At 50.9% G+C, this 24,686-nt stretch overlaps 2 protein-coding genes across 4 annotated transcripts in view; both read right to left on the bottom strand.

Moving 5' to 3' along the window:
- The window catches only part of CAMK2A (calcium/calmodulin dependent protein kinase II alpha), a 75,666-nt gene extending 74,309 nt beyond the window's left edge, over positions 1-1,357 (bottom strand). For all 3 annotated transcript variants that reach the window (XR_014712634.1, XM_084636513.1, XM_084636514.1), the window contains exon 1: positions 1,144-1,357. Coding sequence is in view for 2 of the 3 variants with exons in the window: in XM_084636513.1 (XP_084492639.1) it covers positions 1,144-1,205 (62 nt within the window). In the remaining variant the exon portion in view is untranslated. The remainder of the gene's footprint in view (positions 1-1,143) is intronic.
- A 10,726-nt stretch (positions 1,358-12,083) lies between these two features.
- ARSI (arylsulfatase family member I) lies at positions 12,084-21,926 on the bottom strand. The gene is made up of 2 exons (XM_084637659.1): positions 20,743-21,926; positions 12,084-18,427 (listed from the first exon to the last, which is right to left on the bottom strand). The coding sequence occupies exons 1-2, from the start codon at positions 21,060-21,062 to the stop codon at positions 17,026-17,028; spliced, it is 1,722 nt and encodes a 573-aa protein (XP_084493785.1). The 5' UTR covers positions 21,063-21,926; the 3' UTR covers positions 12,084-17,025.
- Positions 21,927-24,686: the final 2,760 nt, after the last annotated feature.

The raw sequence follows: 24,686 nt of genomic DNA, 5'->3' as shown, positions 1-24,686 counted from the left end.
TCATACCCCAGCATAGACACATAAGGCTCCATCCTGCCAGGTGCTAAGCACTCTGAATTCCCAGAGATTTCAATGGGAGCAGAAGACATTCTGTACCTCACTGGAATGCTCAGCACCCTGGAGGATCAATCCTACAATGCACACACATTTAGACAGATGCACACTAATACAGACCTACGTGTGCATGCATGACAAGTCAAGACAGACATCTACACATATGCACGCAAAGAAATACCCAGACATGCAAAACCAGACACAGCCCACCCTATACATGACAGTCTCATGAAACCCAACTGTCAGCCTCGCTCTCTTGGGCTCCTGGGCACACAGGTTCCTGTCCAAGGAATCAGGAGCAGCGCTACCCATAAGAGGTGTCTAACTACTCCGAGCTAATCAGGGCAGCACAGAAGATGGATGAGGGGGTGGCTGCTGTCCTGGATTCTTCCATGAATTTCTAAACCCCAGTTCTCCTGGGAGACAGTCATCACCAGGCAAGTTGTTTCCTGCTGGCAAGCAAAGCCCTGTGAAATCCAGCACAGAGCATCTCCCAGTAAAAAAAACTTAGTGCAACATACAATGGAACAAGAACTCAGACAGCTGCCCAGATCAGATCCTTCATCTCCCTTGACGCAGCCGGACAAGTTCCCAGGCAGAATTAGCAGCATCGCTTTGGGGGTTTGCTTTCTTAAGCGAGGGTCATTTCGCAGTTGCCCCTTTTTGCAGAGGCAGCAGCCCCCGAAGTGCGCACAATGCAAGCCATTCACACACCCAGCCCTGGATGCTTGAGCCGCTCTTAGCCTTTCCCAGGCTGATCCCCTTTCCTTACAAAAGCGGAGGGCAAGGGAACCTGGTTTTATGTGCCACTGCGTTCATTCTAGGGGAACAAAGCAGGGAAGGTCAGGGGCTGTTTCCCTGGTCTCTGGCTCTGCGATCCTACCCTAGTGCGACCCCTTTCACTCGACAGTTTGCGTGACCCCGCTCCCTTGCGAGTTTGATTTTTATGGTTCACTCCGTTGCCTTTTCTTTCCTCCAGAATCCCAGCTGTTCCCATGTCAGTTAATTTCCCCCCACCCCCGCTGCCAAAGCCTCTCTCGCTGCCGATGCGGCACCACTACATTCCGAGCCCTGCTGTCTCCAACTTACTTGCCCAGTTCTTCAAAGAGCTGATATTCCTCGCTGAACCGGGTGCAGGTGATGGTTGCCATCCTGGATGGTGATGCTCCCTCACCAGCGTGGAGTTTTGGACAAGCGCCTCTCCTCTCGTTCCCTCAGTCTCTTTTTGCTCCTAGTGCTCTCTCCTCTCCGAGGTAAATAAGGGAACGTGTTTGATTGACAAGCCCGAAGATAATGATGAGGGCAATTTGTCTTCTCAGCCTCACAAGCCTTCGTCAGCATCCAAATCCCCATAGCAACCACCTCTGGAACGCCCTGTTTCTGTTGCCCAGGCAACTGCTTCCCAAACACCTTCCTCTGCTGCTACTTGCAACTCTCTAACGCCCTGACTCTGCGGCTCTAGAAATTGCAGCCCAGTGGAAAACAGCACGCCACTTGCTAAGAGGGTCCCCAAAGTCTAAAATATAAATATTAAAAGCAAATTAAGCCAGACAACATGGTTAGAATTAACTGGGGCAAAAAAGGGTTACCCTGGAAACTGCAGTTTCCATGTTGCAGGACAGTCCCTGGAAAGACAGGATGATGTTGCCATGGCAACTGCATCTCATTCTCCAGAAAGACAGGTATTGCAGAGTTGCCCTGGCAACAGCATAGTTCCAAGGTTTAGAGAGAGGATGCCTCATTCAGCCAAACCTAATTTTTTTAGGTGCCTGCTTTATTAGGCTGCTGAGCATCATTTGTGGATAGAAGACAAGCAAAGCGGGTGCACTTGGAGGACCAAACCTCCTTTCAAAGTGAATAAATAGGTCAAATAATGCAAACTAAATGGGTTCAGTTCCTCGATGATTCCTCCTGGGAGAGCTTCCCAAAACCACCCTGGTAGAAAGAAGCCACTGAGCTTTATTCCCAGAAGACCATCTGGCCCAGATTCCACTGCAGTGGGGAGCGGTGTGTTTGCCCTTGGAATTTGTGTTTGTTTAAATCTCACGAGAGATAGGGACTGCATCTCGACAGCCATGCGATGGAGCCAGTATGCGTATGTACCGTTGAGGAGAAAGGACAGGACATAGGGGCAGCAGTCGCTTTATAGCACTGAATGGCAGTGCTAGAAGAGGCAGTTTATCCATAGCATCAGCGCAAGCCTTGGATCATGCTGCTGACTCTGAATCCTGCCTCTCGGGTGGCTGGGAGTTTGAGGCTGTCATTTCTCTGGTGGGGGACTGTCTTTCCCTTAAAGGTCAGCAACCAAGGGAAAAGTTTGTGCCTCCCCACTATGATTTATAAAGAAGGCTTAAAAGGGGGGAGGTTTCAAGGGATGTGTGGTTTATCTTACGAATATCAGAAGTAAAGTGTTATCTTCACTGATGTGCTGGAGGACTCTTTGGAGGAGCTGAGAACTGGAGTGGGAGCTTTCTCAGCCCTTAGCTGAAAAGGCAGAGTGCTGATCCTTTCACCAAGAGCATATTTCTCCCAAGAGTTTCTAAAATGTTTGAGTTAAACAGGTATTTTTTAAAATACAGATTTTTAATCTGGCTGGCAAGAAACCTTTTGCCTGCTCAGATCTGTAAATCTTTCTACAGCTTGCCCTTAGAAGTGGTTGAAGTGGTAATAAAATCTGGGGGGAGGGATAGCTCAGTGGTTTAAGCATTGGCCTGCTAAACCCAGGGTTGTGAGTTCAATCCTTGAAAGGGCCATTTAGAGATCTGGGCCAAAAATTGGGGATTGGGTCCTGCTTTGAGCAGGGGGTTGGACTAGATGACCTCCTGAGGTCCTGTCCAACCCTGATATTCTATGATGTTACAAATCCATCTGTTCTAAAGTCCTCCAATGTTTCTTCCACAAAAAGCAAGTCATGACCGCTCTAACAAAACAAGCAGGAAGAAAAATAAAAACACTTATTTTTGTCGGGGGTGGGGGGCTGGAACGGGAACCTTTGAGGTCTTGGCTTGATGGTTCCACTTTTGATCCAGTTCTGCTCTTCACCCCATGAATTAAATAGTGTGGCCCTGCTCTCACATGATGCTGAGCACTCTCAACCCCCACTGCCTGCAGCACTTTGCAGGAGGTTCTCTGTCCCTATATCCTCACCGTACAAATGGTAAGAGGTTCTGCAACTTGCTCCAGGTCACAGGAAGAGAACCCGGGTCTCCCCTCTGCCAGGGCTGTGCTTTGGCCTCCTTCCCCCTGTGCCAGTCTTTGAATTTCAGCAGCTTTATCATCTAGATAAAGGGGGGGTGGTGGGGGGGGTTGTCACAGCCTGAAATATTTTCAAAGGAGGGCCTAGCACAAAAAAGTTTGAGAGCCCCCAATCTAGAGCACTCAATGAGTTGCATGGACGCCAAGAAAGGAGGAAATTAGGGACTGAACTGGGGCTCAGAGAGTCTTGCAAAGCCTGCTGAGGAAGGGTCAGTTTAGGCAAATGGGAATAATTTCCCCTTGTGGTTGACACGGAAGGGTTAATAGGGAAAGGAAGATGATTTAACCATGCAAAAATACCAAGCAATCTTAAGACACAGCTGCTTCTTCAGAAGCAAATGAGGGAGAAGGAGGAGCAGAGAGAGGGAGAAGGAAAAGAGGTGGAAGTGGAGGAGGACAGCGAGCGAGTGAGCGAGGAAGGGGAGGGGGAGGAGAAGGAGAGCTCTAATGGCTTTTCAATTAATTGTGCTATTACCACCTTCATAAAAGCCACTCCACTTGATTCCCTCGAACGCTGTACTTCAGCTCCCCACTCCCGCGTCCCCAATTGGATTCAAATCAGAGCGGCATAAATTACAGCCCTGCCAAGCTGCGAGCTCCTGCTCTCCTCCCAGGGAGGGGAGCGTTTCTCATGCAGGGAGTCTAGAACGCAAGTGCCTGGGGAGGCAGAAGAGGCACCCAGAGGTGGGAGAAAGGGTGGGCAAGGGCAGCTCAGCACCCAGCACATCCCACCATGTGTGTCCTTGGCAGGCTTTTAGCTCCGAGCTGACTAACAAGGGAGGTTTGTTTAAATGGCAGTGCAGATAATGCAGAGAGCGGTTTGTCTGCCCACACTGCTGCCTGGCTCCTGCTCTCTGGCCCTAGGATGTCTCAAGGAGGGAGGAATCTATGCAGGGCGGGAAGGGAGTGCCAGACGTCCAACACAACAAAAGCCATGTTGCTGGCCCGCCAGAGGGGACCCCAGGGCTTTATTTGCCTTGTATCCTGGGTCACTGTGGTGCAAAGCTGCTCCCTCTCCCAAATTCCTGATCACCTGTACGAGCTCCACCCTAGGCAGATGCAGAGCTCTGTTCAATAGACTGGAAAGCCAGAAGGGACCATGACAACAGCTAGCCTGACCTCCTGCACACAAGGCCAGAGAATGCCACGCAATGGTTTCTGCCCAAGCTCATTCCCCTCCTCCGCTTTATCTCTGCTCCTGAATAATCCAGGCTGAGAGCCCTTCCAGAGCTACGCTGGGCGCCCACTCAGCCTCCACTCCCGAACTCTAACGGAGAGTGCTGGTGTAGAACAAAATGTGCTGATGAGGGCGTGACAGCAGCCCCTTCTTTGCGTATGCCCCTGGGGGACCAAGGGTTTGAGAGAAGCAATTTTCTTCACCTTGGAGCAGTTTGTTGTAGCGTGTACTTTACTACTTATAGACTTCTCCATGGAACTGGAGCCCCCCACAGAGACATTGTCTGCTTGCCATCAGCAGTCACTCTAAACTAAAGGGCTTTATCAGTGCCTGCCGCAAGACACTGACGTTTGAGCACCTGCCATGGTGATACGATAGCAGGATCCTGCAATGCAGGAGCCAGGCTCTTGTGGAATTCGATCCTCATGCATGAGGACACCCGTGGACATGCTTGAACAAACATGCCAGCATCAACGTGTACAGTCTCCCACACCGAGCTGTAAGTGGGAAGAGTTGCCATATACATCCCCTGCAGCAGTTGTATTTCCAGAGTACAGCTGGGTTGACACCCAAGTAATGTTAAAGGACACAACCCCACTCTGGGGGCAGCCCCTTTGAAAAGGGAGATGGCTGGAGCGTTGAAGCCTGGAGGTTCCAGAGCAGCTGGCTTGGCACCGAAACAGCAAAGCAGGTTACAGGCAGCCTAGCTGGCCTCTGGAGTGACTCGATGAGTACTCAGGCGCTGGAGTACTGCCCTGCTATGTTAAGACTGAGGAGAAGCATTCCCCCAGCCTGCACTGAAAGTGTGGCTAACGGAGAAAGAATGGTGCCCTAGAGAGCGGGATTTGATGAACCACACAAAAGGCTCGGTGGTGGACAGAGGGAAACGGAAGCAAGATCAGAAACAGTTTCTAGCAAGTGGATGTCCGAGAGCAGTGTTTCTCCTGTTATTGCACTGGCCCCTAGCAATCAAGGGAGTAACCCACACGGCCTCCCCCGCCCCCCCCCCCCCAGCTGCTTGCTGTCTTTGCAGCTGGCCCAGAAGCCCCACACAGAGATTTGGGCTCACTCCTGGAAGCTGGGCTGACCCTCAGAACTGGAGTTGGCCTGCCAGAAAGGCCAGCTTCTAGCTGTCAAACTGAAGCCCCTTCATGCCCGTCTCGGAGAGCTGCCAGGCTGGACATTAGAACCCCGGTGACCGTTTTCAGACAGAGTCAGAGATGAGCCCGGTGTCCCAGCCAGCCAGCGTTCCCTCTTTCCATAAGATGGGGTTTAATGGCCAAGGCTGCATGTGAGTTACTGCTGAGCACATAATGGCTTCTGTGTTTGCCTACATAGTCCCTGCACCATCTGGATCTCCCTTGCTGCTGTGTGATGTGTCAGAGCACTGTGCTAGCAGGACGCTGCTGTCAGGGAGGAAGAGCACAACTCATCCCACAGCAAGCAGGTAACGGCAAGGGGAGAGCGAAGCATCTACCACAGCTGAGCTTTAGCGGTCACTGACCTCAGGAAGGCCGTGAGTCACTGGACAACACCTGGCTCCAAGCAGGGGCTGGATAAAGCTAGGAGCCATAGCGACACGTTTGTACATGGCTCTACAAGCTAAAATAGGGGTAATCGATCAGCCAGCTGTCTCAGGCAGGGCAGAGTCCTACCTGACACCCCCACCCCCTCCATACAGGATTACACAGCTGAGCCTATGCCAATTACTCACAGGTTTCTTCTGCTTTCCTACGAGGGGTCGGCAATGAAGCTGGTGGGAAAAGGAGGTGCTGCCCTCCCCCATGAAAAATATTGACCACCCCACCCTCTCCCCAAAAAAGAATGCTCATTGTTAACATTTCCCCCCGGAATGGCATTGGTTTTCAGCAACTGAAAAAATTTTGGATTTTCAATGAAAGTAAAAAAAAAAAAACCCACCCGAATGTTTCCTGCAGGAATTTCTTCAACAAAACTCAGCCATTTTCTGTCAAAGAGACTTTAATGGAAAGTTTCCAGCTCGCTCTGTTCTGCAGTAATCTATGGCTGCAGTCAGGACAGACTTGCTGGCATGATAAACCCAGCACTTCCACTCAGATTCCTCACAGCAGTGTCCCTTAATCCTCACTAGCCCTTCTCTGCACAAGACAGCTGACCCGCTGGGAACTGACCCAATGGGGGTAATCCTGGTGTAAGAGCCAGAACTAGCTGTACAGCGGGCCAAAACAAAGTGAGGGGCAGTTTTCCCCCAGGTCCGCACCATACCACACTGCTGCAGCTCCACTGCCCAGCAGGTCCCCGGTTCTCAAAGGGCCTTCTCAGAGCCTAGTAGAATGGCAGGAGAAGTCAAGCTCCCAGCATGTCCCGGGACACTGGGACGAGTCCCCAGGCACTGGCATGCTTTCCAAGAGCTTTTCTCAAAATGGAGGCCGGATGAGAGTTCAGCTCACGCGCCTCGCTCACCGTGAAATGTTTCTGCTGGAGCTTTAGAAGAGCAGTGGCAAGGCAAACCCAGTCTCTTCTCCTGTTTTGCTGCTGTGCCGTCATCTGGCCCCCTGACGGAGACTTTCAGCCTGTAGCGCTCTTTAGCGCCACGGTTGTATCTCCCAAAATCCGTTTTGCCTTTTCCCCGGCTGCTCTCTTGCAGGCCTCCCTAGTTTTCTGCATCCAGGCTACAGTGTCTCGTGCACAGATGGCCCAGCTCCTTTGTTCAGTTGAGTCCACACAACACAGCTCTGTAAATACCACCAGTGCTAGAGTATCACGGCTCCCCATCCTGCATCCGTGCCCCCTTTGCTGGTATCTCTGCCCCTTGGAATTTGGGAGAGAGGCAGACACCAGCTCCCCCTGAGGTTTATCTCGTCTCAGTTTGTCTCAAGGCATGATCCCAAAGTGGGTGTCGCTGGGGAGCAGAGCCGGATATGGAGCGGGGACATGGGCGCATGTGACAATCATGGCCTGGATAATATAGTTTGTATATGGCCCATCTTCCCTAAACTCAACCAATGCTGTCTGGTCTCACTCCTTGAATCCAGAGCTTCCTATTCTGGCGGCAGAAGCATTAGAGATATGTGTGAAAGCAGCAGCAGCAGGAGGATTCATGGAAGGGTCTCAGCACTGAGGACAAGCCTCATCTCCCCTCTGCCTGGAAGGCACCAGCAGGGTCAGAGGGGGATTTCTGTCCAGCCCAGTGTCCTCCCAGCCTGATGGTCACAGTTACTGATGCAGATGATAGGGACACGCTGCCATCTAGTGGCTAGCATTAGAGGGAGGTGAGACTGCAGAGCGCATTGGTGTTTCTTACCTAGTTAAACCCAGAGAGCTTTGCAGTGTATATAATTAGCACATAGTAACTACAAGGCCAGGGCAGATGGCCTGAGTGATAAGAACCTGGAGATACGTGGCCCAAGGCCTTAGGAGCAGTAGGGTCAAGGCAGATGGTGAGAGACCAAGGCAAGGGAAGTTGACCGTAGTAATGCCAGGTCTGGATCACAAAAACACCACACCGCCAGGGTGGGACAGCAAGCAGGGGTAGCAGCATCATGATCCTCAAGAACAGGTTCCAAACCTAACAGCTTCAGCTTCACCTTTAGCTAGGTTCAGAGGGACACAGTGAGCCTAGGAATAGCATCATTGACTTGGCCAGAAGAAAACACGATTCCTCCAGGGCAGGTCCATCACACTCCCACAGATGTCAGCAACAGATACAGACCCCATAGAATAAGAGCTATCTATAAGACGCATAGCTTAAATGCAAGTTATAGATTCCATGCGTTGCCAACCCATAGAAAATAATTATAGGGGAAGTTTCCACAATAAGCTGGGGCCTATGAGATGCTCAGTCCCTGTCCCACAGAGGCCTGCATGTCCGTTAGGATTTGTAGATTATTTTCATCGGATGATCAGAATGATCATGATCATAAAACTGACCTCACGATGTTCTTAAAGTTCTCTCCCTCCAGACGCCAACTCCACTCACACACCACCTTCTCTACATCACCTAGCACACAGTGACTCTGCAGTCAGTCATGAGGACCCTTTGTCACAATACAACCCTGAAGAGATGTACAAGGAGTTCCTCAAACTCCACTGTCCACATTGCATGGGGGCATATAAAAACCCAGGGTCACAATCCAGGCCTGGTTCAGGGACGTCTCTCAAAGGCAGGATGCTTATCGTAACATGTGGAAGCCCCTGCCAGGGCCTGTGGCCCTCCACCACACAAGCACCTCTCTGCCCAATAGGCTCTGGATCTCCTCTACTTTGGAGCGATCTTCCTGAGAGAAACCAGCTAGCCTACAAGCTCCTTGGTGTGTATTAGGGGCACCACCCTCAAGCACACCCCCTTGTGAGTGCATTGCCCTTAGCTCCCTCTGAATTCTGTCAATCGCTTACTCAGACCCAGAGCCATCCCTTGGGTATGGCGAATCAGGGCAACCACTCCGGGCCCTGCACTTTGGGGGGCCCCACGCTTCAGTGTGCATTTGTTGTGCGGGGGGCGCTAGGCCAGCTCAGGGGGGTGTCGGGTTAGGGGTGCCTGGGGGGCCAGGCCAGCCCAGGGAGTTAGAGGGGGGCCTGGCACTGGGGGTTGGGCCTGCACTCACCGGCAGGAAGCATACGTTGTATTTCTTTTTCTTGTTTGCCCGCCGCCACCATCCTAGAGCCACCAGAACACGCCAGCGCCAGGCTGACCCCATCCGTTGCCCTTCTGCCCCGGACCACTCCCTTTTCCGGGACCCGCCAGCCCATGCGGCCCCCTTGCCCTTAGCACAGGGCTGCCACCCTTTGACTCTCCATCATCCCTCAGCCCACAGCACTGGTAGTCCCACCCCACACCAGATTTCACCTGTATAAAAAATGGTTACGGGGGGGCCCCTACAGGCTGATTCCTCCCAGGCCCCACACCCCCCTAGGGACAGCCCTGCTCAGACCCAAATACTTCAAACCGACACCCCCTTTTGTGTGTGTGTGTGTGTGTGTGTGGAGGGGCAGGGAAGGGTCTGATTTGTTAGCTCTTTTACAGAGGGCACTCGCCTCTGCTTTAGTCCCACGAGTCCAAGCCCATCCAAGGTCTGTGTGAGGGTTCAGATGGGCTTCCTCTCCCTCACCCAGGAGCCCCCAGCCCTCCTTTTCCCACTCAACCATTTCATCCCTGGGGAGAGTCACAGGCAAACAGCCACCTCCTAGTGGCTTCTCTAGGTACCCTCTCTCTCTAGAAGCACTGTCCTCCAACTGTGCTCTGGTAGCCTTTATCAGGCCCAGGGCTCGTTAGTCAATTAGCTGCTAACCAGCCACCTAGGGAGTTAATTACTTACTGGTGAGCCAAGATGGGCCCTGATGCCTTTAAATGGGCCAGCCACCTGGGACAAGGTGCTCTTCTCTCATGTGAGGCATGTCCTCTTCACACCTCCTTCCACTGCCTCCTGCTGATGGCCCTGTTCTTCTCCCCCTGGGGCGCCCCCACTTCAGGTAGCTACGCCCTGCTCGTCCCAGCCAGGCCGGAGCCACGCACACAGTGGTGCACGGAAGTGAGTGAGTGTCAGCATCCATGGCAACTGCCCCACTGCCCCTGGATGCAGGTGCTGCTGAAGCCCCACCTGTCAGAGCCGGGGGGTGCCTACCGCTTAGCGGGCTCTCCTGGCTGGACTAGCCTGAGCACATTCAGTACAGGCTGCAGTGCAGAGTGAGATCGCAGGAGCCTCACCTGAAACCCCACAGCCCCCAGATGCCTCTGGGGCAAACACACCCTGAGCCACCCCCCTCCCCCAGCAAGAGGCCAGGCTCCAGGAGCTCCCCTCAGGACCAGAGCACCACCACCTCCGGCTTCCCTGCATGCCTCCCGCCTCTAGCGCTACCCCCGGCAGTGATCTGACCAGCTGAGGAGGGAGGCCTCATCTCTCCATCAAATCATCAGTCTCTGGCCAGTCCTAAAGCTGCAGGAGCTGCGGCCCTGCTGGCCTTCGCTCACTACGTGCCTGACCCTCCTCCCAGGGTGTCTGCTGGTTCCTTGCTTCCCTCCCGCCCTGGTGAGGCACCTTGGCAGAGATGTCTTTCTTTGCTTGCCTCTCCTCTGGGGGAAGATCTCTCCCTCCTCCCATCCCTCCCTGGTACCCCTCTGGGGGTGCGGGACGGGGAGAGAATGTGCTCCCATTGCTGAGGTCTGGTAGGGGTTAGGGGATACAGTTGCCTCTTCCCCTTCCCTGCACACCCTGCCTTTACCCAGTGCCTCTGACTGCTCAGCAGCAGTGAGACCAGCAGCCTCTAGCCTTCACAGCTGAAAACTGCACCCAAAGCTATTTGTCACTTAGACCTAGCCGCTTGGGGCAGCAAGGCAGGAAAACTCATGACTTTCCTGTCCCACGTGGGGCAGTTGGCAAGTATGAGAGGGAGGCCAGCTCTCCTGCTACTGAAATGCAGCTGCCTCTGGGGTGGGATACAGCAGCCGTTTGTAGTGCACCCAGCAACAATTTAGGGAAGAAGGTGAAAGAAAACCTTATAACCAAGTCAAATGGCAAAACAGAGAGAATGTGTCTGCATGAAGAGTTGTGGCCATTCCAGTATATGTCACATCTCTCTATCTATCCATGCCAATTCCTCACAGAGCAGAAAATCCTCATGTATCCATTCATTCTAGGTGGATTGGGCCAGGATCCCTTTGGCTAGACAATACCAGAGTACTGCCTTCTGCCTCAGTTAAGCAGAGGTCACATAGCAGGGAATTCCTCCCCACCTAGACCTATTCCAACCTTCTCCAGCGAACTGTCCTCACACACCCCTGCCCTACACAGTCATTCAGTACAATCTGGTGCAAGTTAAACTGGTTTGTCTGGTGTTTTGTTGACAGGACAAGGCCACCAGCTGCTATTTGCCTGTAAGCCCAGGCCAAGGATGCATCCCTCTATAAATGCCTCCTAGGCCTCTGGACAAAAAGTCAAATGTGAAACCACCGCATGTCGGTGACATGCTGAAAGGTTTCAGAGTAACAGCCGTGTTAGTCTGTATTCGCAAAAAGAAAAGGTCTCTAAGGTGCCACAAGTACTCCTTTTCTTTATGCTGAAAGGTATATTTTATACCAGGAGCCACTAGGGGGCACTTCAACCCTCACTAAACAAAACAGGCGGAAAAGAGCATTGATAAATATGTGTGTGGCTGTTATGTGTGTATGATGAAATGCAAAGCCCGTGCTCTGACAGTGCCTGGGATGCTGCCCTGTAGATGCTTATAACTCTCATGATATTTCATCTGTATGGGAAGGCACAATGGGCCCCATTCCCGCTTGCCCTGGCCCCTGTGTCGGTAGTCTCTGCACAGGCTGAGCGCCGATCTGAAATGGAGGTTGGCTTGTCCTCTCCCCACTGCAGGTCAGCCCCTCCAAGGTAGGGCTGAGCGGAGCAGACACGTGCAGCAAGGTGCTGTCACTCACACTGCTGCTCCCCGGGCCCCGTGGATGAAGAGAGGCCACCCCAGAGCCATTCGTCTGTCCCCTTGCACCGCTCCCATTGGAGAGGAAACCGAGAGAGGGGAATTAATGAAAGAGTGACGAGTGTGTCTGAGTGTGCAAGGTTTCTCACACAGTCCGCCTCATCCTCGCCATCCCAGAACATAACCACAAAGTGCATAAAATTAATAGTTTATTAATCAACTGATGGCATCATAGAACAAAATGGAGAACGAGTAAGAGACAGGCCGAGTAGGGGGCTGGGCCCAGCTGGAGACAAAGGGTGCTAGCAACACTGGCAATTCCAGACGTGGCAAACAACGGCGACAGCATCACCAACACTAATGCTAAGGACAAATAGGTGACTTGGCTGCTGCAGTGCATCCTGGGCAATGCTGGGGGTAATTGTCATGTGGAACAAACAGGCCCATTTTGCTTTGAAACCCTGTATTTTGCAAACTCCTCTCTAACCTCCTAGCAATTTCCCAACCAAGCAGCCTTTATGGAGTAACAGCACGGTGGCAGAAGAGGGGGAGAAAGGAGCAGCACTTAGAGACAGCTGTCTCCCGAGTCTCATCTTTGCAGGCTTCCAGATCCCCGCTTCAGCGACGGAGAGAACAGGCAGGCCAAAAAGGAGGGCTGCTGGCCTGGGTCTCAGCAGGAACGTCAGCGAGAGAGAGAGGGAGACTTGGCCAAGGAGAGGCAGATGCCGTAATGCTGGGCTCTCCCTTCCCAGCACTCCAGTCCTCCTGTGCCAAAGCTTGTGCCTGCCGAGACGCTGCTCACTGACCGGCTTCCTCCATGGGAACCTGGCTGTCACTCGGCTCCTAGGGCTTGATGTTTTAAATATACTTTGGCTTCTGCAACTTTACAAGAGAGTGATCTTAGCATATCTGTGCAAATAGATCTCCTCAGTGTGTGGGCAGCTCCTCATGGTCACTATTGCCAAGGCAGAAGTAGAACGGCCGTGGGCTTAGCTAAATCTCACCCACGGACTTTCTTAGAGCTAGAGCCAGACAGGGGAGGAGATGGAGTGTGACAAGCACTCCTTGGGGCCTATCTTTGCAGGTTGAGACCCCTCCTTTCTTCCAGTGTTTTTTGCAGGTTGTTTTGTTTCCGCTGAGCTGTCCTCCAGCAGTTTGCACTGGCCTTTCTCATCACACCTGGAAGCAGAGCACGGAGCAAGGAAACTGAGCCAGCGTGTCTCAGTACAGGGATGGGACAACAGTGCATCTCTGGGAGTGACAGAGGATTAGCTGAGAAGGCAGGACAAAGTGGTCACTGGCTCAAAATTGAGAAACACTTAGAAAATAAGATGTAGCTTGCACCAGCTGCTGTCACCAGGAACCAATGTACCCATTCCCAGAATCAGTTGTCCCTTTCTCTCATGCCACTCAGATTTGGTCTCATGGAATTAAGCATGCTCAAAGATGGCACATGCTATCATTGTGAAGTCACCACTAGAGTTAACCAACATTACAAAAAAAGTTACAATGGTTTAAAAATTTTCCAGTAAAGTTTCATTCATTTCATTGGGTTGTGAAACAAACTCATTTTTTGCTTTTCAAATTTTTCCAGAGACTTTTTGGTTCGACCTTTTTTTTTTCCTTTCAAAAATTGAAAATTGTCTAAAATGAGTTTTCTGTTTCAGAATCATTTCCAAAAGCTTTGCATTAGACTGATCGCTCCAAATGGCAACAGAAAAGAAAGGGAAAAAATTTAAAACAAAGAAACAAAACAAAGAAAACCATCAGAACATGGAAAAAATTGAAAAAAATCAAAAATGTTTTAATGGAAATTTCCATTTTTGAAAAAATGGCGAAATTTGGTTAAAAATTTTCAGAGATTTTATGACCAACTCTTGTCACACCACACACCCCCAATCATGAATTCGGTTATAACAATTGCCCACGTCCAACTTCCCATTAAAGCTGTTTTCTCAAATGATCAATAATGATTTGTTTTTGCATAGCATCCCCCTTTGCTTTGATTCCAAGTCTGATCTTTATTTTAGCTCTTTTTCACCTTTTCTCTTGCTCTGTATGGATTCTTCCCAAAGGCCCTGATTCAGCAAAGGGTTTAAAATATATTGAACTTTAAGCATGTACTTAAATCTGTCCTTATTCAGCAACGCATTTACGTGTGTGATTATGTGTTTGGCTGGATACGGACACAATTAAGCGCATGCTTAAAGTTAAGTACCTGCTGAAGTGCTCTGCTAAATGGGGCCCATAAGTGAAATCTCACTTACTTATTCATTAAACGAAGCATAATGCATAAGGGGATGGAATGCTCCACTCTATTGCTGTGATGCTAGTTATAAGTGGCTTGTTAGAACACATAGTCTCTCCCCTGGGTCATCTGAGCTGGTAGGCGATTTTAGGTCTGTTATGGTAAGTGCCTCTCTGTGGCTGCTTTGTAACTGGTCATAACCCTGCCAATGTACCAGGGAGATGGGTCCAAGCTAGAACAATTGATCTGCCCCTGGCCCTCCACTGGGTGGGGTGATGGCAGAGCTGAATAAACTGAACTTCAATCTCAGCCACCACTGCCCCTGCGGCCTTTGGTGTTGGAAAACCAATTCTGATGCCAGTTTTGCCCACCACCATTTGACACAGAGATGACCCAAAACCGGAACCATTCCCAGGGTCAGAATACTTCCCTCCCAAATGGAGCAGAGTGCAGCTCAATAGGACCCAGATTTCAACCAGGGGATGAGGAGAGAGAAACAACCATCCCTATCTGTGAGTTTGATAGGAGACTCTGCACAGTGCTCAGATGTACTCTAATCCTGCAAACTGTTCCAACTGGCCAGGCCCTGGAGCCCACGCTGAGCCCCACTGAACTCCGGGGTCGGTGGGGGGGGAGGGTGTCCACACGGAACAACTTGCAGGATCAGGGCCATAGTGCAGTGATGGGTACTGTATAGACAGGTAGACCGATCCATGTCCTGCTGGTGGGTAATGCGAAAGCTCCTATTTTTGCCCATCTCTAGGGTAACACGGCTTCCCATTTCTCTTCCTCTTGTTGTTGGGGTTTTTTTCCCCTCTTTCTATATAAAATCACAATCCTCCAAATAATCTAAATAATAATAGAAAAACACAGATGTCATTGTATTCCTCTCCCGTCCCCAGCCTTGTCTCTGTCTTTTTCCTCGCACACACATACGGAGCCAACGGGAAAGCACTCCGCAAGGTACCCAGTGAAAATGCTGTCAGTTGTCACGTCCTTCAGGGACAGATGTAAAATGAATGTTATTTTGCAAAAAAAAAGGCCCGCCCTGCTCATCCAAAAGCTGACAAGCCCTAACAGGCCTCATTTTCCAGAGACAAAAATAACTATTTTCAAAATTCACAGCAGGGCTGTCGCCTACACACGCTGCACCAAGAGAAACCTGTGGGGAGAAATGTAAAACGCGTTGTGTAAATGTAAATGCACCACACGTTAAAAATGCTTTTAAAGCCGTTTACTCCCTTTCTTCCTGGCCAGCCCCCTTCCGTGGCACACGCGGGCGCACACTCTCTCTCACGCATGCCACAGAAAGGTCAACAGTAAAAGGACGCAGAAGTGGAGGACCAGCAATTTGCACTCTGTCGCGCTCAGAGAGGACTGGCCTCAGATGATCTCCTCAGTTAAATTCCCAAGGAAGGAGGGCGGTATGGTATCCCCCCTTTGCTGGCAGGACTGAGCAAGCATGGAGATTCACTCGGCAGCCAGGGAAGCAGTGGGTGCCTGTTTGGTGCAAACACATCATCAGAGTGTTTTGAGTAAGGAACAGCTCTGGGAACAAACAAAAGAGATGCCTGCAGTTTGCAGCCCAGCAAGGTGTTACTACACACTGATCCCACACCTGCATTCCTCCCTACATCCCCATCGTCAAGCTCCACTACATTTGCCACCAGCTCCTTGTGGATCCTCTGGGAATCCACGCACACCCTGGAAAATAGACCGAACAGAGCAAGTGTCCGAGAGACCTGGTCCTCTGTTCCAGAGCCGGCATCAACGTGGCAGCAAGACCATGAGGCAAGCTGCTCTGCTGTCACTGCAAAGGTGTGTGGGGGGTGGGGGCTGTCTGGCAGAGGACACCCCTGGGAGTTGAGAATCAGGGAGCTGCCTTCTTTCAAACCCATTGTGGTGGTGATGGTGATGGTGGAGGGGGGGTAAGTGAATCCACACATATCTGTCCACGTGGGTGTACATGCATGAGTCTGTACAATAGATGAATGTAAACTGGGGTTGTTCTATACTGAAACAGCTGACGCCCCATAAGTTCTCAGTGCAAACGTGTCTCCAATACACCACAGGGCCACGCTGATCCAGGCCCATATACAGTCTGTTTGCCTTTGTGTCCATTAGGGATAGTATTCTCTTGCCGCCCCCAGGCTCTGCCTGGTCTCTGAGCCAGGGACCATCAACATAAAACTAAGTGTGCCTCGCCTTCACTGTGCTGCCACCTGCAGTAAAGCCTTCAGGAGGGAAAAGCTGTCGTCGGGGCTGAGTGAGAAAGGACAGGCAGAGTTCCCGGAGCAGGGGCACATGGGGCGACATACTCACTAGGGTTCCATAAGGTGACAGCACATTTTATAGAGCCAGACAATCAGGGAAACCTGCCCTGAGAGCAGCCTTCAGCAGGCCAGCCTCCCTCGTATGAACCACTTGAGAACATCCTCATGCAGCTTCAAGTACCGTGGGTTTGATCTGCGTCTAAAGCTTTGCTCCCAGGATGGTGCGTTTGAACTGGTCCCTGGGTTGATCGCTTACGGCAAGTTTCATTCTTTTGCACTGGAACGGGCTAGACAGCTCGACAACCAGCAACCGATGTAACGTGCACTGAACAGATTGCAGGACCCCCGTCGCTCTCCCTCGCCCACCCTAACCTGGACACCTGCTCCTTGCAGACCGGATGGCTATCCCTACAGGTTGCTCAATTTGGGGGAGTCCGGAGGGAAAGACATCGGGGGGCTTTTGTGACTGGCTGGCCTTGTGCGCGGGTCCACTGGTGCAAGGGAAAGTGAGAGTGCGCTGCTGTCTCTGTGGCCATCTGCCTCTCTCCTTCCCATTGTCCTGGCCATTTGGAACACCCACCTTGAGCGGCTGCGTCTGGAGCTCTGCGGAAGCCCCATCAGATGCGGTTTGACATCAGCCTGGTGTTCAGCTTCCGGAAAAAGGAGCGCAGTTTGCAGATCTTGCACGTCTTCTTCTTGTTTTTATTTCTCAGCGGCCCACCACCTCCCTCCCAATCCTCCGCTTCCTCCTCGCTGGCCCACGGCCCCCAGGCACCGCCGTTGAAGTCCGGGTGGGCCCGGGGGTTCTCAGCCGGGTACCTAACCGGGATCGCAGTCCGGTTGTAGTGGACGAGCCTCTTCAAGAGAGCCCTGACCACGTCTGGGCGCTGGTCCGACAGGTCGTCGCGCTCGTAGGGGTCAGCCGAGATGTTGAAGAGCCAAATGGATTTGCGCACGCTATCCGTCAGCCGCTCCAGGTTCCACCAACTCCCTGGGAAGTTGGTCAGCATCTGCGGAGGGATCCAGTCGCTGTAGCCAGGGTCACCAGTCAGAAGCTTCCATTCCCTCACCCGTATGGAGGCCTGCACAGCTGTGTTCCATATGCCAAAGCCGCCCTCCAGTGAGCCGTGCTTGGCGTGGTTGTAGAGGGGGTCGATGTTGTGTAGGATTTCAGTGCGCGGGGACTCCTTGCCCTCGCTGATGGCCGGCCACACATTGTACCCATCCAGGCCCTTGGCTTCAGACACGTTGCCCCCAGCCAGGGTCACCAGCGTAGGGTACCAGTCTGTGATGTGGACCAGCGCCCAGCTGGTCCTACGCTTGCGTTTGATCAGGGGGCTGTGGACAAAGCCGATGCCGCGGACCCCGCCTTCCCAGTAGGTCCCTTTGCGGCCTCGCAGAGGCCAGTTGCTTCCCCCGGAAAACGTCTGCCCGCCGTTGTCCGTGGAGAACACAATCACACTGTTGTCATAGTAACCGTACTTCTTGAGTGCCCAGGTGATGTTCCTCACGGCCTCATCCATGCACGTCACCATCGCGGCGTATTTGCGCCGAGCCACGTTGCCCATGGAGCGGTAGCGGTAGATGTACTCTTTGGGGGACTGCAGGGGCGTGTGCACGGCTTGGAACGCCACATAGATAAAGATGGGCTCCTTGGGGTTATGGGTGGCCAGGATCTTGTTCACTCGCTGGGCATAGAGGAAGGTTGAGTACTTCCCACTCTGGTCCCACGCTACGTTCTCCCCTTCGTGCAGGTCATAGCCACAGACGCCGGGTCCGTCGCAGTTGTCGTAAGTGTAGTAATCCACGTTGCCTGTCAGGGAGCCCAGAAAGGTGTCGAAGCCTCGCCGGGTGGGCAGGCATTCCTTTTTGTAGAAGCCAAGGTGCCACTTGCCCACCATGTGTGTCGAGTAGCCGGCTTCCTGCAGCTTTTGGGGCAGTGTGACCTGATCCAGGGGCAGACAGTTGGGCTGCCGGGGCCGGATGATGGAGTGCTGAAGGCCCGTGTGGATCTGGTACCTGCAAGGGGAATGAAGAAAAACAAAAAGAGAAATTAGTTCTGATCCAGAAAAGCTCTGAGCCTCCATTCCTTAGTGGAGCCTGCCTGTGTGCCTGGGAGAGGAAACACATTGCACTAGTTTTGACATGGCAGACCCCTATTTAACAGCTGTCCCAACCCACACTCCTGTCCAAGTTGCTCTATCTAAATCCATTGCATCCACTATCATTTGGAAAGCCGGTTATGTATCCTACAGGAACAAACTGTGCAAAATCAGTTCAGTAAATGCCCCTCCAGCCAGCAGTGCAGGATAGTCATTGGGCTGCTCTCCTGTAAAAAGCTAGATTACTTGTGTTGCATGAGTCATCCCGTTGAGGTCAGTGGGGCTACTTGTGTGAGCAAGGGCTCAACAAGATGAGTAAGGCTTGCACAATCTAGCAGTTTGCTGTGTGTCCATAGGGCGACTAAGTCGGTCCTGGGAATATTAGCTTCCTTCCTCCCATTCCCAAATTCAGGTAGTTTCTCTCTTCTAGTAGCACTCAGGTGGCATCTGTTCTATCCAGACCCTTAGCACCAAGAGACTGAGATGAGACAGGCTTCATACAATGAACACTGATCTCCAAGTGCTGTCATAGTTTTCCTGTAGACATGCAGCATACCCTAGAGACATGCAGCCATGGGCTGCCACCACAAGATGCATCTACAGTGAAAGCACTATATGGCTCAATAGAGAGTCAGCCTGCACCCTCTACAGGAGAAGACTATGGACTTAGAGGTGGTTGCACATACCTCCCTCACAGTGCCATTGTGAATAACGGCCAAGCAAGTAGGAAAAGCACTAAAAACATGTCAAGTATTGTTATTACTACTATGAGAGGAAAGCCTCCTATGGCCTCATGGTCCAAGCAAACACCACATGGACGATGCCACTCTATGACCCCATGAGTCAGTGTAAAGGGAAGAAAGGATCATATAATGCACAGCCACAGAGACTATCACATTAACACCATGGCCATGCAGATACCAGCTCTTTCTTTCCCAGTTGTTCGCAAAGGTTGCAGCCGTCTCCCTCCATTTTGGGGGTCGATGGAGGAGCCGGAGGTTCTCCCTTTTCAGGTGGTTATTAATTTGTGTTATAGCCATCAGTTTCCAAAGGCTCTGCAGACATGGGCACGCACCATTTGAGCCGCTTTACAGATGGGAAGCCTGAGGTACAGGTACAGGCTACGACTGTCAAATACAGCCAGTGATTTTGGTGGCCTACCTGAAGGCACCTTTAAAACTTTTGGCCTAAGTGACTTGCCCAGCACTCACACAGCAAGTCAGGAATAGATCCTCATATTTCCGGACTCCCAACCTGATGCCTGGTCGCCTAGATCAGTGGTTTTCAACTAGGGGTCCAGGGCCCCCTTGGGGGCCACAAGCAGGTTTCAGGGGGGCTGCCAAGCAGGGCCAGTGGTAGACTCGTTGAGGCTCAGGGCAGAAAGCTGAAGCCCGACCTCATGGGACTGAAGCCTGGATCCCTGAGCCCTGCCACCCGGGGCTGAAGCCGAAGCCTGAGCAACTTAGCTTTGCGGGGGCCCCTGTGGCATGGGGCCCCGGGCAATTGCCCTGCTTGCTACCCCCTAACGCCAACCCAGGCTTTTATATGCAGAAAACCAGTTGTTGTCGCACAGGTGGGCCGTGGAGTTTTTATAGCATGTTGGGGGGAAACAGGACTCAGAAACAAAAAAGTCGAGAACCCCTGACCTAGATCATGCTATATCTCTTTAAGTACTTATCTGGACCCGCATTCCCACAGTGTCTGAACACTCACAATCTTTATTATTTATCCTCACGCATCCACGTGGGGCAGGGCAGGGCTTTTATCCCCATTGTACAGGTGGGAAATGGAGACACAGAGAGATTAAATGACTTGCCTGAGGTCACACAAGTCCATGGTGGAGCAAGGGCATGGATCCCTCTCTCCCAAGTTCTAGGCTAGCACCCTAACCACTGAACCACCAGGGCTAACGGACCACATTTAGCCCTGGCATAATATAATTTGACTTCAATGGGAGTTGTGCCTGCTTACACAGAGCTCAGTTTGGTTCAAGATCCCTGCCCCATGGAGTCTACAGTGTAAAGTTTCAAGCAATTTATTACACAGTACACAAAACAATTCTTTTCCAAGGGATTCTTCCTAAGAGAGCCTCAAGGTTTTACTACTTGGGTATTTTCCATAGGGCTATCTCATAAACACCTGCCCACAGTAAGCTGGGATTAACTGGTCAGAAGAGAAGGGAAGAAACTGTTAAGTTTCCCAGGACCGTGACAGGTGAAGTTGTTGTCTTACCTCCCTGTTATAAGTTGGCTCCTGGATGGGGTACAGATGGGCTGGATGTAATAATTCTCCAGTTTAACTCCTTCGGCTGCTAGCCGGTCTAGCATTGGTGTCTGTATGTCGGAGTCATGGTATCCGATATCATGGTACCCCTGGTCATCAGTCAGAATGAAGATGATGTGAGGCGGTCTGGAGAAGGCAGGAGGGAGCGATTTCTCCATTGGGTCCATGGAAAAGTCCCTTACCAAACTGGGTTTCATCCAGTCCCAGGACAAGTAGCCAAAACTAAGCAGGCTGACTAGTGAGAAACCTGTGAGAGCATAAACAGCCATGCTGGAGCAAGCATTCAGACTTCTAAGGGTGGTTATTGTCCAAGCATCTTCCACTGAGAAAGAGGAATAGGAGACCTCTTCCTCCTTCAAAAAAAATCACAATCTACCCTCCCACCCTAGGGTCTGTTCTTTCAAATTCCTTTGGCAAGTTTTATAGAAACAACTCTCTCTCTCTTTAAAAAAAAGAAGAAGAAGAAGTAATTAAATCCACCAGTGCTGTAGAGCTGTTTCCAGTAAAAAGAAAATAATCTTCAAGCTGATACAGTCAAAGACACATGCACCATAAAGTTAATTTCCTCTGGGATGTTATTTAGTTTCCAAAAGTGCTGCAATGTCTCGTTTTTAATACAACTACCCAAAACCCAGCTAGAGACCACGCTGGATTCTTGTCCCGTTCAGCTGTTGGAACGCTGGGCTAGCCAAATGGCTCGTTGAGCCCTGTCTCAGCAGAATATATTCTTTTTATGTAAACCCCAGTGCAAGATGGAGCCAAAGTTCAAGCCCACAGCTGCTGAGTCCTCTTCCTCACGCCACGGTGATGAACCAGGCTCTCCCTTCTTCACAGTTTGCACCGAAAAGATTTCTTGGCAAGACCAGATCACCATTATTCTCCTTTCTTCCTTCCCTTGTTTTGTTTTGTTTTTCCTTTCCCCTTTCCCCTTCTTCCAAATGAGCTCCCTCAAGAATCCCTGAAGTTTTTCAAAATTGGACAAAGAGCTCTGGAAGCTCCCTGCTTAGCTTTGCTCAGACTGCAACCCGAGTGATGAGAGCAGAGCCAGAGGGTGTTCCCTCCTGAAAGTTCCCTCCTGAAAAGACTAGCGAGGAAGGCAGAAAGTTGTAACATCTGCCCAGGAGACAGGCGAAGCAGCCAGGTTTAAGGGGAGTCTGAGCTTCAGCCCCTCCCAGTTCTTTCACTGACTTCAAGGAAAAAAGCTGGGAAGCCCAGAGCCCTGCAGGGTCCTAACACTGGTTCTGTTCCCCCGCTTTATAGCTGCAGCGTGGATGTCTCCTTCTCTGATGTGTGCAGGGAACTAATTCCAGGAGCAGCACACAGAGGTTTCTTGCCCACATTCCTGGAGGCATTTTCATTTTTCTGAACCTGAAGGTTTTAAACAGGATGCTTCACCCTCCAGATGCATCAAGGCTCCTGGTAGGCCTGTCTGGCATTCCTCACCATGAGCCCCAGCCAGACAAATATGTTCTTCTGGAGTCACTGCAGGGCAAATTCCTGAGACTGCAGAAAAACCTTCCCCCACCGCTATCCCTTTCTCGCCCTTGCAGAGATGTGTCCAGATGATATAAAGAGCTGGTGGCAGAGGTAGGCCTGGAATGGTGGTGGATAAACAGTGGAGCCCACCCTCGGTGCTACAGTAATATAAATAAATAAATAACAGTTGAAAGATTCCCTGTTCAGGGGAAATGGCAATGATTAGTTATAGATCTTGGAAAATTAGTAACACAGGACTATCTAATGGTACTCAGGACTCTTCAACTGTAGATCTCAAAGCACTTTCCAAAGTTGAGTTAGCATTATTATTCTCATTTTACAGATGGGGAAACTGAGGCAGGGAGCGGTTAAATGTCTTGTCCAAGGTTGCATGGCAAGTGAGGAGCAATAGAATCAATGTCTCTTCCAGCATAGGTACTTAAATGGTCTGCATTATAGCAGTCCCCAAGAATTAGTTTAGTGTCCTATACAACCCTTCAGGTAGATGTCAATGTAGATATATAGGTGTTACTCCCATGTAGGTGTAGGTATATAGATGTGGCTCCCCTATAGATCTGAATATAGAATAGTTCAAAGCAGTTTTAGGAATACCTGTCATTGTTTCAATAGCTACTTAAGTGGCAGTGGTGCTGGTGTATGTCAATGAAAAGGGCCATTTTCTTGCTACATCCTATCACCAAGTCCAGGCGGATGCCCAGTCGTGCTCACCTTACTCACAAGAGTCTTCTCCTCTTGACTTTAATGAGCAGGATTTGGCTTGTAATGGGAAAACCTCAAATTCAGAATACGTTGTTCTAATAAAAAACGGTTGCACGTTTGCTACAGCCTAGTGAGAGCCCAGGGGCCCTGGGAAAGTCAAACGTTTGTTCAAGGCACCTGGGTTGTTATTCACTCAGCAGAGAGGAGGTTGCACTGCAGATTTCTCAGGCTCTAAGGAGGTGGTAATTGTCTCAAATTCTCAGACACGACAGCATCAATTATCTATATGTATGTACATGCATAATGATGAGGTATTCTGATTTCACTTTCTCCGGTTTACACCAGCGACTTGAGTGGAACGACTCCTGATTTCACCAGGGGCAAGGTAGATCAGAATCAGGCCCCAGACATTTCCCTCTCTGCTGTCCCGATCTTTAAAGGGGGATTCGGGAGGGTACTCTAACCCTCTTCTCCCCTCACTAGAACTAAAAAATACATGTGACAACATGGGCTGGGCAATGGGGCTCATCTCCTGCCTCCGAGATCCCATTCACCAGTTTCATCCCCTAGGCCTGTGGTTCTCAACTACGCATACCCTGGAGGTGTGCAGAGGTCTTCTGGGGGCTACATCAACTCCTCTAGATATTTGCCTGGTTTTACAACAGGCTACACTAAAAGCACTAGTGAAAGCAGTACAAACTAAAATTTCATACAGACAAACACTTACTTGTTTATACTGCTCTTTATACTATACACTGAAATGTAAGTACAATCTTTATGTTCCAACGGATTTATTTTATAATGATATGGTAATGATGAGAAAGGCAGCCATTTTCCAGTAATCGTGTGCTGCGATACTTTTGTATTTTTATGGCGGATTTTCATAAGCAAGTAGTTTTTAAGCGAGGTGAACCTTGGGGCTATGCAAGACAAATCAAACTCCTGAAAGGGGGACTGTCACCTGGAAAGGCTAAGTGCCACTGGGCTAGGTTTACAAGCAAAATGGGGCAGCTGCACTTTCGAGGGAGCCGTCGGTCTTTAGGACCGCAGAGGCAGGTGCTTCAGTTCAGCTTCTTGGACAAGTCCCCCTGTGAGGCTCTTGTAGTTCTGTTGACTCAGTCAAGCAGCTGGGTGAGTTTATTCAGCACTACTCTTCTCTCTTGCTGTCTCACTCACTCCTCCAGTTGTGGGAAGCCATGACTGGAACTGTGGCTCCCAAGACAAGTTAAAGCTTTGTCTATTTCCCCTACAGTCCCCAAGCCACAGCTTGTAACTCTTCCCCGTGAAGACCCCAGGCGCAGCCCCAGAAGAAAGATTCAGCAGGCTACGGAATGCTTCTCACTTAAAGGAGGTTGGAGTCTTGGAAGAAAATGCAACGGTTCTGTCTGGTCTGGGTGCTTTTCACACAGCAGTTTCTGGATGGGAGACGGCACCGACAGACTGAGAGTGGAAGAGGAAGAGGTTGTGTCCCTGGAAACTCACTGGGATTGTGATGGCAGAAAGAATTAGAGAGTCACCGGTACCCCAGGGAGTTTTCCACCTGTCTTCCCAAGTACAAAACGTTTAAAGGAAGGGGTGGAAATTAACTCAGTCCCTGCCCCAGCAGCGCTGCACATTACCCAAGACACTATATGGTTATATCTACATATGTTGGTGCACATTAGCTGTTATCATCTGTTTAGTAATTTAGTAGAGAC

The sequence above is a fragment of the Lepidochelys olivacea genome, assembly GCF_965140295.1.
Source record: "Lepidochelys olivacea isolate rLepOli2 genome assembly, chromosome: 8".
Taxonomy (NCBI): domain Eukaryota; kingdom Metazoa; phylum Chordata; order Testudines; family Cheloniidae; genus Lepidochelys; species Lepidochelys olivacea.
This window is presented reverse-complemented; position numbering and strand designations above follow the sequence as displayed.